General features: G+C 39.0%; 1 protein-coding gene across 1 annotated transcript in view; it reads right to left on the minus strand.

Moving 5' to 3' along the window:
• Positions 1 to 14,117, minus strand: part of ARL15 (ADP ribosylation factor like GTPase 15) — a 393,951-nt gene extending 379,834 nt beyond the window's left edge. The window contains exon 1 of the mRNA XM_063087339.1: positions 14,047 to 14,117. Within this exon, the coding sequence (XP_062943409.1) occupies positions 14,047 to 14,094 (48 nt within the window). The 5' untranslated portion in view covers positions 14,095 to 14,117. The remainder of the gene's footprint in view (positions 1 to 14,046) is intronic.
• Positions 14,118 to 14,391: the final 274 nt, after the last annotated feature.

Here is a 14,391-nt window from a genome sequence, read left to right on the forward strand (position 1 = left end):
CTACCTCTGCAGTATCAAATTCATACACCCTATTGTCTGACCACATTGAACTTTATCTCCCTCCAGTTTTCTGAGCAGTTACTCCAAACAACACCTACTGTTCAGCCTTGTCAAGACCCCAGTCCCTTGTATCTTCTCTTTTCTATCTGCCCTTCTTTCCTTTCCATTAACTCAGATCTCACAGTCTATCACTTCAACCATTTTCTTGCTGGTGTTCTAAATTTCTTTACCCCATCGTCTACCCATTGATTCACCCTGGAAAAACTCTAACCCCTATCAATCTAACTGCCCACTTTCTTGAAACTACACCTAGACAACTACATAGGCTGAAAGGAAAAAAAAAAAAAATCATACAACCACCTAAATTTGTGTCATTGTTAAGTCACGGTCTGCAATTTCAACACTGCATAGCAACCAACCCTTCTGTTTCCCTGATCACTCCTCACCCTTGGTCTTCACCACAGCTTCTTCAATCCTACTCAGCTCAAATCACTACCCCACCACAATTCAGTCACACACAACAAAATGACCTCACATTCAATTTCATCAGCATTTAACCACCTCTAGTCCCTTTTAAAAAGGAAAGTCACCCCCAATCTTCCTGCCCCTCCACTTCCAGCCCTCTTTCTTCTCTTTCATGGTGAGATGTCTGGCAAGGCTTAACTGCAGCAGCACTGGCTCATCTCCCACTCCTGCAGTAACCTGCACCCCACACTTGGCCTCTGATAGCCCTTTGGCCAAGGTCACCACTTATGTGACTCCTGTGGTAACTTTTCAGTCATTATCTTCCATATCTGGGCAACATTTAACAAAACCAGCCACTTCCTCCTTCTGGAAACAGTCTCTATCCTCAGCCTGCTTGACACCATACTCTGCAGGTTTTCTTACAACCTCTTGGTGCTCTTTCTCCCAGGCTCCTTTTTAGGTTCCTTTTCTTTTGGTGACTCCATAAGAACTGTGTGCCTACTATGTGCCAGCAGTGACTGAGGAACTGGGCTTCCTCAGGGTTCCTCCCTTCCCACCCTGCACCACCCAACCCTCGTGCATGGCCATGGCTTCAGCTCTCATCTAAGCTGATGTAAAAGGCATATAGACAAGTAAGAGTGGCTGAGTGAATAAATGATAAATAAATTACATAAAGGCAGCTTTATAATCCTTTAAATCACAGCCTTAGAGAGAGAGAATGAAAAGAAAGATAGCTATTCCAGGAAGGATATAAGATGATTAAAAACTTTTTGAAATAAAAGAGATATTTGGTTAAGAATGTGAGCTCCCATATTAGCCAGACAGAGGTTCAAATTCTGTCTCCATCATGTATTGAGCATGAATTTCTCTAAGCCTCAGTCTTCTAATCTCTAAAAGGATAATACTAAATGAATAATGAAAAATACTTAGCACTATGCCTCCTAAATAATGATATTAACAATATAATATAGTATAGTAGGTAGCAAGTAACAATAAGTGTCAAGAATTACTTTTAACCACATCTCCAAACCTCATCTCTGAGTTTCCATCTATCTACTTGAAATCTCAACTTGTATTTTGTACAAGCAGCTCAACCTCAGTCACTCTGAAACCAAATTCCTCACTTACACTCCCAACTTAGTATTCCTTCAAGTGTTACCTATCACAGTGCATGACTCCACAAGCCACCTCAGTGCCTGTGGTGGTTTTAAAACATGCCAATAAATTCTACAACCTTGCTCCCAAGAGATGTCTATCTCCTGTCCTTGAACCTTTGTAACTGTCTTGATGAGCAGAACACAGTGGACATGATGCCGCATTGCATCACTGCTGAGGATAGATAGGTTAGAAAATACCAGGCAACTTCTGCCAGTTTCTCTTAGTACGTTTGCTCTGCGAGCCTTCAGCCTCAATATAATAAGTCCAGCTATCCTGAGGCCATCACTCATAGAAAGGGCACATGAAGAGAGACGCCCCAGTTGTCTGCACTTGTCCAGCACCCAAATGCAATGCTCCCAGGTTAGACACCAGACATGTGTATGAAAAAGGCTGAGACAACCCCAGACACCATCTGATTATAACTTCATGAGGAATCCTGAGCAAGAACTGCCTAGTAGAACCCAGTCAACCCCCAGATTCATGAGTAAAATAAATTGCTACTATCTTGAGGCAGTTTCTTACTCAGTAATAGATAACCAAAACAGTGCTGAAACCAAAACCTGAGAATTAGCCCTGAGATCTCTTCTGTTCTCATCTTCCATATCCGATTACAAAATTCTAGCAATTCTTAAAAGTTGCTCAAATCCATCTACTTTTTTGTATCCCTCCTGCCCCTACCTGGTTGTGAACATCATCATCTCATTCCTGCATCAGGACATCTTCCTAACTAGTTTTGCTCCAAGCTTCCCTTCTTTTGCTGTCCTTCTCTATGCTGCTGCCAGATCTGACCCTGTCACTGCAGGCACTCTTTTTAGGTTTCCATGATGTGACCCTAGGAGGGTTCTGCAGCTTCATGTCTCCAAACCCTAACACATGGAGCCTTTGAAATTTTCTGAAGTCATGGGTTTACTCAGCTCCAAGTCTCTGCACAGCTGTTCCCTCTGCCTGGCCCTTGCCTTGCCTTTCACTGGGCCAACTCTACTCAACTTCAATGCTGCAGATTAAAAATAACTCCTCTAGGAAGTGCTCCTTGGCCCTGACGTCTAGGTCAAGTTCCTATTTCATGTGCTCCCTTAGTAACCTTTATTTCCCTCTAAATAGACTACACTACTCCAAAACATAATTGCTTAATTTTCATCATACAGGAGTGTAAGTACCTGAAAGCTGGCCAATGTCTTATTCACTTGTATATCACTAGGGCTCAGAACAGCACCAGAATGTAAAAGAATAATAAAAAAAAAGTAAAGTGGCTGAGTGAATGAATGACATATAAGTTATGTAAAGGCAACTTTACAATCACTTAAATCATACAATTGGAAAGAAAGAATGGAAAAAAGATAACTAAAATGAGAAGGAAATAAGATGACAAAAATTTTGAAATAAAAGAGACATTTGAGATTATCTAACTAATACCATCTTTTTGTAGGTGAAAAAACTTCTGTCAATGACTGACTGGTTTGCCTAAGCCACCACATTTAGTTAGCAGCAAAACCACGAGCAAAATTGGGTCAGCTGTCTCCCATGGTACCTCTTCAGATGTCAGAATTTTCAAATGAATCATACAACTGAATTATATAATACAGGAATTTCAAACAAACAAGTTTCTCCAGATTTGGAGGAAAAAAATAAAGGCTGCCTTATAATCCTCTTGTATTATATTGTACTCATGCCTGGACATCTGGAAGTAGGTCTGGGCAACCTCAAATTTCTTTGGAGTCAATACCCATCAGAATGGCTAAATAAATGACTAATAATACAAAGTGTTGATGAAGATATGGAATGACTGAAAGTCTCTTACACTAGTAGTGGGAGTCTAATTGGTACAACCACTTTGGAAAAATGTTTGGTAGTCTTTAGTAAAACTAAATTTACTATATAGTCTCTCACTCTCAAACTCCATTCCTGGTACACACCCAACAAAAATGAGTGCTTATTTCCACTAAAACACATACAATAATAATGGTTGTAGCAGCTTTATTCCAAATATCCAAAATCTGGATATTTAAATGCCCATCAACGAAAATCTAATGCCCATCAAAAGAATGAGTAAATTAGTAATAGTATAGTCATACAATAGATGATTAAATTGCAATGAAAAAGAACAAACTACTGATTCATGCAACAAAATGGATAAATCTCACAGGCAGTTTGAGTGAAAACAAATCACACACGAAAGAGTACATATCTGTGATTCCATTTATGTGAAGTTCAAAATCAGGCAAAACTAATGTATGGCACTATTACCTGGGAAGAGACACAAGGGAAACATAAATGTTTTACATCTCCATCTGGGGATGATTACGGGTACTGGTACATACAAATTTATCTAGCTGTACTTTTAACACTTATGCAGTTTACTGTATGTATCTAACTTATACCTCAATTTTTCAAAAAAGACAACTTCTTTAGATGAATAAAAATTTCAGTTAAAAAATGATAGGTAACTTTATAAAACCTTATATTCATAGAGTACAGAACAGACATTATCTCATTCCACTCTCAAAAAACCCTATGTTAAAGTTTCTTTGTAAATAATAAGTCTCAGATCATTTAATAGTCATAATTGGCACCTTAAAAAAAAATCTCTGAATAAGAATAGGAAGAGAATAGGTAACAAATATTAGATTGACAGTAAAAATTAACATTTCTTAGAACTAGGAGAAAGCATATTATTTTTAAATATGGATAAACTACATAACAGACCAAAAGAACATATCTTGTCCTAGGTCAAGGACAACTTTTTGATGCCCAGCTCTTAAAAAGTACAAGAAAAAATGTGTTCCTACATAATGTTTAGTTAAATTATTTCACAAAAATTATATACTGCCAGTTTTGGAGGGGGGAAAAATCCCCATGGTGTCACTAGTAGGGAAAAAATTTAAAACATCAAGGACATACACAGAGACAGAGAGGTGGGGACAGGGGAGCAGGGAGAGGGGATCACATCATCTACAATTGCCCCTCTTCTGTTGATGCCTTTATATTATATTGAATCATATGGCCTCTCATACCAATCAGTATAGAAATTTTAATACAATTTTTTTTTTAAAAAAGCACTTCATAGTTTATTGATTATTTATATTTTTATTAGTGTTAGTAATCACAGAAGCTCTGATGCTATCTGAACTTTGCAAATGAGGAAACTGAGGTTGAGGGTGATTTGTCTTAGACCAAGTTTCCAGTATTTGGAGTTTGTCTTTTTTTTTTGGCAGCTGGCTGGTATGGGAATCCAAACCCTTGACCTTGGTATTATATAGAGTTTTAGAAATAAGTACATCCTAAATACAAACATACAAACTTGAGAACTGATAAAGGATTGTCATCTTTTTATTCTGCCAGGTGATGAAATTTTAAGAATGAGAGAGGAAAGAGAGAGATATTACCATTCATTACCCTTTCAAAATAGAGAGGATATTCTAATAGCCACAAAAAATTGAGAAAATATAATCTCAATTTTATTTAAATCTGTAAATGAAATGTATGACTTTGTAACACTCTCCTGATTTTTCCATTTTGCCACAGGCTGAGATTTGAGAAGCACTTTATATGACACAGATAACAGGTGGAATACCTGAGACAGGATTCACACTCAGTTCTTTTTCTTTATCACAATAATAAAAATAGGTACAGATCAAGGTTACAGACGTGTCACCAATCCTTCTAACAAGAGAGGCAGCTGTGATTACTCAATTCTTCCTGACCCTAGGGTTCCTCAACCATAAAACAGGAATAATACCTCCTACACCTCGCAGAGGGCTGTTGAAAAGACTAATCAAAAGGTGAATGCCAATTAAGCTTAAGTACTTCCCACAGAATCCAGCACAGAGTAAATTCTCAGTAAGTATTAATTAGCATCACCATCACCAACTTTATTACTAAATTTTGACTTAACGAATAGTGAGTGATTATATCCAGGCAATATTCTGAGTGCATTACAAACATTATTTATTTAATCAATATCAAAAGCTTGAAAATGCAGGTACCTTTTTACCCAACAAATCTATTTCTAGAACTTGATCATAAAGCAAAAATAACCAAAAGCATCAGAAATATTGCATATAATAATCTACCTTTTAGAGATTCACTGCGTAAATTAGCATGTTAAATGCTGTACAATAAAAAAATCTTGTTAGACTTTGTTTAACCCAGTTTTCCAAACTTACTTGGCATTGGAACCCCTTCTCGTAGAAAGACCCACTAAAGTACCATAGAACTACTGTGCTACAATATACTGTTATAAAAACCCAGAAGTATTTACATGGATTGTTCATTACAGCATTATGTATAACAGCCAAAACTGGAACAAACATAAAATATCAAGGAAAAGGTGGTATAATGCAAGAAATTCATGTTACAGAAGAGAAATTATTAAAATGTAAACATTCATACATATAAAAAGCAGGTTATAAAACAATATCTTCATTATGATACCAGGTTGATTTCCTATATGAATGAGTGAGCCCACAGAACAACATACTAAAATGTTAACTGGTTTTCTGTGGGTTGCCAGATTATAAATATATATTTTTTCCATTGTGCTTTGCTGCACTTTCCAAACTTCCTTCAGTAAGTCTTTACTTTAATAATAAACACATTACCAAAATAACATGTTCTTACACAAGCACAAATATATATGTATTCAGTACATATGTTAATATGATTAAAAAATGACGAATGTAAAGTGTAGAACATAAACTGATGATTCATAATAAAGGCTGAAATGCACATCATAAAATTCTATTAAACAGCTTATATGATTCATGTATAATACTAAAGACAAGTAAACACATACATAATCCCATGTCTCAAAACCAATACTTACTCTCTTCTGTGAGCTTCTTACAAAATCCAAATAAGACCTCTACATATAGCCAGAAATCGTAACATCCAAACCAAAATATAAAACAAATATCTACTGATCTGCACACAGCAACATTTGTTAATCTTAAAATCATTATTAGGGAAGGAAAAAAGCAAGTTTCAAAAAGATAAGGGTGGTTATGTTACAATCTCTGTAAAATTTTTAACACACATAAAAAATACCATATATGTGTGTATACATGCATATGAGGGTACTACAAAAAGTTCATGGAAAAAAAGAATTAAAATACAATATTAATCTTTCCACAAACTTTCTGAAGAACCCTCATATATAATAAAAATGCAAAAGGTACATGAGAACATGGATAGTTGTCACCACTGAGAAGGGTGGAGAAGAAAGCATGGGGGGTGGGGACTCCGGGAGGGAGGCCTCAGCTGGGGCCATAAAACTTTCATTGTTTTTAAAATAAGAGCATGAAAGTTTTTAAGTTAAAAATGGCAAAATATTTACACCTGTCCAATCAGGGAGGCAGGTACATAGAAGTCTGTTATATTATTTTTTGTAACTTTTCTGAATGCTTGTAAATAATTCATAATTAAAAATTAAACTTTGAAAGAATTGTATTTTATTTTAGCTCCTGACTCCATGTCTAAATTGATTAGGAACAGGTACAGTTCTGTGCCTCAATCAATGGTCCTGGAATGGCTCCAGATTGTCATCACCTTCCACAAGAGCAAAAGGCCAAGGAAGCAGCTATCCTGTTGAAAAAAGAACCCGCAGGAATCCCTCTCAGGGAAACATGGACACAATTACTAGGGGATAAGTTTTCAACCCTGAGAGAGACGGTCCAGAGGTCACAACAGTTCCCAGAAAATCCAGGTACAAAGGAACCTGGTAAATGAGACTGTCCTGCAAATCCAACTTTTCAACTGGTTAGTTACTATCAAAATCATATAGGTGTCATCTTTGGCTATAAGCCACTCAGAAATGAGGGTCAACCAGAACTGAGCTTCTTAGACTCATCCAAACACCTACAGCATTTGGGGAAATGGCAGGGGAGAGCCACAGCATAATTAAAGGGGGCCGCAGGCTCCAAAGTTAAAGCCCATTGTTAACTCCATTTGTGAGAGTTATGGGGGAAATTTCCATTTCTTGTGACAATAGTCACCCCTTATCCATAGTTTTGCTTTCCACAGTTTCAGTTACCCACAGACAACTGCAGCCTGAAAATATTAATTGGAAATTTCCAGAAATCAACAGTTCATAAACTTTAAATTCCGCACCACTCTGAGTAGCATGATGAAATCACCCCTTTGTCCAGCATATCCAGGCTGTACATACTACCTGCCCATTAGCCACTTAGTAGCAGTCTTGGTTATCAGATTGAAAAAACATAATATATGAGAGGGTTCATACTATCTGAGGTTTCAGGCATCCTCTGGGAGTCTTGGAACATATCCCCCATGGGTAAAGGGGAACTACTGTGTCTACAATGCAGTTATCAGAGCTTCCCTAAAAATACTTCCTTCTCTTCATCCTATCTCAGAAATAAGTCCTTTATAGTTAATGTCATTGAGGAACTTTGCCCAACTGAAGTTCATAAGCAAAAGGCTGCTTGTGGCCTACTGTCTGGTAGGGACAGCCCCACTTTGCAGGCAGCACTGGGTAAAGGAGCATAGCAAACTTAAAACAAACAAATAGACCCTGAGTCTCAGTAACCGCTTCAACAGAAACTGGAGCTTGTGGCAGGCAGGAATGTGCCCCTAAAAGTGACACTAGGAGGCTGAGTAACAAGGTTGCCTGGAAATCCAGTTGTGGTCACTTGATGGAACATTAGATGCTTGAAGATCACCTCAGTGACTACAGTAAGGACACTGTGGGGCAAGAGGCTCAGCATATAACACAGTTCTCTTTCTAGGCACCTTCTCTGTAACAGTCAGTTGGGAGAGCCAAATCCTTAAGGACAAGGAATCATCAGCCAGCATGCTCATGGACCCTGCTTTAACCTGGCAGTGGCCAAGGAGCACTTTTCTGTACCTGTTTACCTAAGAAGCGGTATTCTTGATACTCAACTGTAAACAGAAGTAAATACTTCACTGTAAATACTTAAGTATTCACATGAAACACATTATAAACATTTCAAGTGTATTCCAACACCTTTAACACCAAGCTGCCCAGCATAAAAGAGAAGGTATTCCAGGTGGAAGGCAGTGTGTCCTAGCAGACACTAGGCCACAATCCTGTCTCAGCTATGGTCACGTGCTACATAACGACATTTCAGTCAACTATGGACCACATATATGACGGTGATCCTGTAAGATTATAATGGCTATACCATACAGCCTAGGGGTATAGTAGACTATACCATCTAGGTTTGTGTAAGTACACTCTATGATGTTCCCACAATGATGAAATCAGTTAACAACGCATTTCTTAGAATATACCCTCATCATTAAGCAATGCATGACTGTACTTGAGAGCCGCGTGAACTTGAGGAAATTACACAACCTTTCTGAGTCTCAGTTTAATACCATTACATGTGGAAAGCACTTACAACATTGTCTGGCACACAGTCAGTGCTCAATAAATGTCAATTGATTCTACGCTGTAGATTATAACTCACAGAGTTGACTACTCCCAGCCTACACACTGCCCACATACCAACAAGCACGTGGCTGAAACATCCTTCAGAATTCAAGCTGCTAGAGGCACGAATCAAGGCCCCTGAGTGTCCTCTCCCAGGACTCACACTGTAAGCTGCAAAAACAGAAGACTGGGAACCAGACCTAACACCTCTGTAGAAAAGTTCCTACCTAATGGTATGGATTTTCTTAAAACATTTTTGCTATATGAACTCCATAGACAATAGATCTGTTTATTGTGCTCACATTATTTTTATCTAATGAATTACTAATGAAGGAACATTTAATGCCTAATCCAGTTGGCATTAAGACTAAAAAGTGTTCGACCTATATTATTACTTTATAGTCAGTCATAACAAATACAACTTTTGTTCATAGTCATTCAGGGTTAAAAGCAGCATACTTTTTTATCAATAAAAAAGTTCAGTTCACAGATAACTGAACATCATATAAAATCACAAATGTGCCTTCACTTCTCTTTTCAAATGGGCTCCTTTACAACTCGCTAGTATCTATGGGCTCTGCTCCTTGTAGCACATCATGAGTTTCTGTTCTTGGTTGATTGGTCAGTTAGTTTTTATCCTGAGAATGGTGATGGATTTGTGATAATCCATCCACTTCTCTCACTAGATCTTCCCCACTGACACACAAATTTTTATCATGGCAAATAAGGCCTGTGATCAAGAAACTAGGCCCAGTTCACAGTCTATTCAAAGTAGAAATCTTATTAAATTAACCTTATTAAATTTAACCTGATAAAATCCCAAACATAATATACAAATGCAGTGAACATTAATTGACAATTACCGTCCAAGGCCAACAAAACATTTTTACTTATCATATTTTCATGTCTAAGTTTACATTTTAGTTCACAATAAAATAAAGAAATACATATAAAATTAGAGAGAAAAACACTACAAAGCAAAGGAGCACATCAGAAGCTACCTCCTCCCCTAGGTGCCTTATTCAACCTGTCCTGCCACAGGCTCCCCTAGAGTCAAACACCTGCCAGTCCTGCAGCCAAGGGGGACATCACAGCTGAGGGCTCATCCCCGATGATTTTCAGGGCCATGCACAAAGTAGGGGTTCCATAATTATTTGTTGAATGGGTTAATGAAAACATCAGCATGTGGTTTTATTTTTAAAGGTATTAAAATGCTCAAGAGAGTCCTATGACTTCTTGCTTGCTGAGTACCACTCCTAATCTTTTCATATATTGAAACTACTTTAAAAGGAAACCCAGTACTTAACACTAAGTAGTAATAGTCATTCCACGGGAGGTATAATAATATCAGCAACATAATCACAGTACATTAATATTTTATATTTGAAAAGCAATGTGCTGTTTATAAGTCACTTTCCCTCTACTATATCATTTAATCATTATAAGCATTATACAGAGTATAACCAATTTTACTGCTATTGTTTTGATGGCACCAGGGGAAAAAAGATGAAATCCAGACCAATCAACATATGACTCAAGACAAAGAGAAAATTTTGAACTGAAAGGAATCTAGAAGTTGATCTTGCCCAACCTCCCAGGAAAACCTGGTAGATGTGCTTTTTTCTTTCTTTATAACTTGACTATTTTCTCCTGTCTTACTCAAAAAGCTCTGCACATTGTCATACTAGTTCTACCTGTCAGGGGAGAGAAAGAGTTAAGATGATGGTACTGCTTGTTGAGGCAGCAGCTAAACTTTGTGAATGGAACTGGCAGGTGTGAATATGACCTTTAAACCCCATCGTGAAAAGGTGGGGTTTGGGGGGAGGTGTGTAGCCTCCTAGGAAGATTCACTTATCAACTGGAAAACAGATTTTTATGTTTAAACAGCCAGCCCAGCTAAACAAAATTATATCCTGATAATCTTAAAGAGTAAAGGATACATTCTGCATTCTGCAGAACAAAACACCTAATCCAAACAGATTTTATCTTGTCTCAGTTTAGAAGCTGGTGAGAAAAGTAGAAATGTCCCTTCCATTCATATTCATTACATTCAACAAGTAAATACTGGGCCCTAACTATGTGTCAGGAACAAAGTCAAGCACTACACCAGGTGATACATTTAATTATTTAGGATAGCAAGTTACCACTATTTCCCTGAACTGAAATCAATAAAAACCTTGCTCCCTCACCTTGGCTGTTTCCTCTAATTGAGAACATTTCTTTTAAGTGAAGAAGTCAACAGCAACCTCTAAGATCACACAGCTTCATCTGTTTTACTATCTCAATCCTATTTAAAAGCTGTTAAAAATAGCACCTTTACCTTTCTTTTCTTTCTCTTTCCACTATCCTCCAAATAATAAAGGTTAAGTGATGACATCTAGCACAAAGAACAATGGACAATACATACACACATAGCTCTCTCTTCCAGCTTCCAATAGCGACAAAAACAAGAAAGTCAAATATAGATTAAAAGGAAAAAAAAGATGACATACAGCATTATTCCTGTCAAGTGCACTTACTCTGGCCCACTCAGCAAAATCTGGAGTCAAATTTGGCATGAAAGGAGCATTTTTTTTTTCCTGGAAGGTAAGCAAAAGAACTTCGAAATTTACTTATTTTGAAAATAACATCCCAGACACAGTCAAAGAAATTGATTTTTATTTTTCAGAAATAGGGTTTTTAATAAGGACCATCCAAAGATTATGCATAAACAAACAAGTCAATCTGAAAGGCAGGAAGAAAGGAATGACATGTGGTACATCATTTTCTCTGAAAGTTGATAAGCAAAAAGTAAACACAAAAAGATCACCTCAGGAGGGCTGGTTTTTTGTTTGGGGTTGTTTTGTTTTTCGATTTTTTTCCAGTTCGATTTAATGCTTAAGGATTTTCTTAAATCTTTTCACAGGGGTAACTTAGCACACTCATAAACTTAATATTTTTTGTCACCTTCAAGGAGTAGCCAATGATATTTATGACACTGTTTCACTGCACTTGTGAATTTTCAAAAGCATAGTCAAAGCTTTGGATCCCCATACTGGCCAGGCACCCAAAAAATAAAATAAAATACAATAAAGATAAAAGAATAGTTAAGGTAACAAAATAATGTTGTTTTTTTTTTATAGGAAAACAAAACTAGGGCATGTGGGGGCATGGCAGGTAAAACATAAAGGCCAAGTCAAATTTGGGGCCCACTGATTTTTACAGAAAGCTGTTAGTAAATTGGCAAAGAAATTAATCTGCTTTTAGGGTAACCTTGAGCCCACAAACATTCATCCACCCACCCTTAGACTATGTGTATGTAGAGGTTAACCTGAGTAACCAGTTTTCAATATTGTTTTCACTAAATGCTTTGGCAGTTTTGACACCTCAAAGACAGCTTTGTGATGCAATTTGCAAATTTAAAACACACCCAGTAAATAAAGAAAATAATAAAATGATCAGAACCACCTGAATTTTTTTTTTGCGGGGGGGAACTACTTGGTATTATAGTATTGTCACCCTTGGTATTTAATATTCTCAACGAACTTTGGCTTTAATTTGGGCAGACTGCAAGACAGAACCATAGTAATGTATTTTATAAGATTAGCCACAAAATAATCAGTTATTTAACTTAGAAAATAATCTTTCCAACACTTTTGGGAACTCTCATATTACAGGGCACCTTGCATTTTAAAGAATGCTCACAATCAGAGCAGTAGTGGGTGAATAACATCCCTCTATCACAAGACAGGAAGTTTACTGCCATCAACAAATGAACAATAAAACAGCATTTGAACTCAGAATTTTTGACTCAGCTCCACTCACAAGGTCGTGCATTAACTGTAATCACCACTCTTCCCAACAAGATCATGAAGCTATAAAGCTTTATAAAGCTGTATTTTATTTTATTTTCTTCATGTAAACTAAAATAAGCCTAAATAAACAGCGTAACAAAACCAATCCTTGCCCAGCGTTTCTTTATCATAAAAGCATTCAGTCTTTTTTAGTACAGCCTTCCGTGTAATTCCTAGAAGGCACTGACAAATCGCCAGGCCAATCTGCAGCGGAAAACCGAGTGCATGTGTCCAACGTAATGACAGGAGGGTCAATGTTTCTAACCGTCTGCTTCAACTCTGCATGGCAATAGCGGTTCTGCCTAACACGGTAAACATAGTAATTGTATAGGATCGAACACAGCCCACGTAAATGAGGATCCCTTTGACCACAAAACTCTGGGGAGCTCTGGGGAAAGACAATTTCTGTAACAAAACATGGTGCCTGCATAATTCCACAAACAGACACACACAAGTTCATTTTTTGAATAATGTTCAGTCTCAGCACTGAGTTGACACTTTTCCCACCTAAAGTTCTCAGCACAAGCCTGGCCTAAAAGCACAGCTGGGACCCCATCTGTGCACAGGGTAAGACTTCGGCATGCACCCACAACCAGAACAGTGGGGCAGTGCCCGCCCCTACCCAGTCCGGTTCTGGCCAGGTTGCGATGTAGTTTAGTCCAGTCTACTTTATGGTAATGCGCTTTTAAAGCCCCGCCGCGACCGAGGTCATAGCTTTAGAGATGTAATAACAACCAAATGACTGGGGCTGCCGGGCACTTAGTGAGCCATTCTGGTTATGGCTCTTTAATAACACCTGGAGTTCTGCTAAAGGGAGAACGGAAAACTCTTGCTTCCCCGGAAAGAAAGTCCTCTGCGGGGAGCGCAAAGGGAAGCAAGGACACCGGTCGCGGACAGGGACGCCCCGCGGCGCAGCCCCTTCCCTCAGGCAGCCCCAGCGCGACCTCGCCCCGCAGCCCTGCTGGACCGGGCCGCACCTTTACCTGTCAGCTCCACAGCCGGGCCGCCGCGGCTGCTGCCCCTCGGAGTTCCGGGGACAGCTTCAGAGCCGGCTGCAGGAGAAAGAAGCCCCGAGGCATCCCATCCCAAAGAAAGAAAGCAAAAAGGCTGTTCCTCAAGGCACGGGGCCACCGGGCATGCCGAGACCCGACAAGCGACACGCCACCCCTTCCCCGCACCTACCAGATAATCCATGTACAGAAACGCCTCAGTTATCCGGAGATCAGACATCCGGCAGCCTAAAGCATCAGGAACGGCTCCGAACCCGGAAAAAAAGCAGCGTCTCTGGCTGCGAGCGAGCAGCCCCTGAAAAAAGCCAGCAACAGCGAAAACAGCCGAGGGCGGCCGAGGAGCCGAAGATTACACAAGGGGCGCGGCGATTGGCCGGGAGGGAGGGCTGAAGGAAGGGAGAGCGCTCATTGGCTGCGGCGCCTATAAAAGGCAGGCGCCTGCGGGCGGCAGGAGAGAAGCGCGGGAGAGGAAAGGGTTCCTGTGTGCTGGGCGCAGGGGCGGGAGCGAGGGCGTCGC

Source organism: Cynocephalus volans, chromosome 2 (genome assembly GCF_027409185.1).
Source record: "Cynocephalus volans isolate mCynVol1 chromosome 2, mCynVol1.pri, whole genome shotgun sequence".
Taxonomy (NCBI): Eukaryota; Metazoa; Chordata; class Mammalia; order Dermoptera; family Cynocephalidae; genus Cynocephalus; species Cynocephalus volans.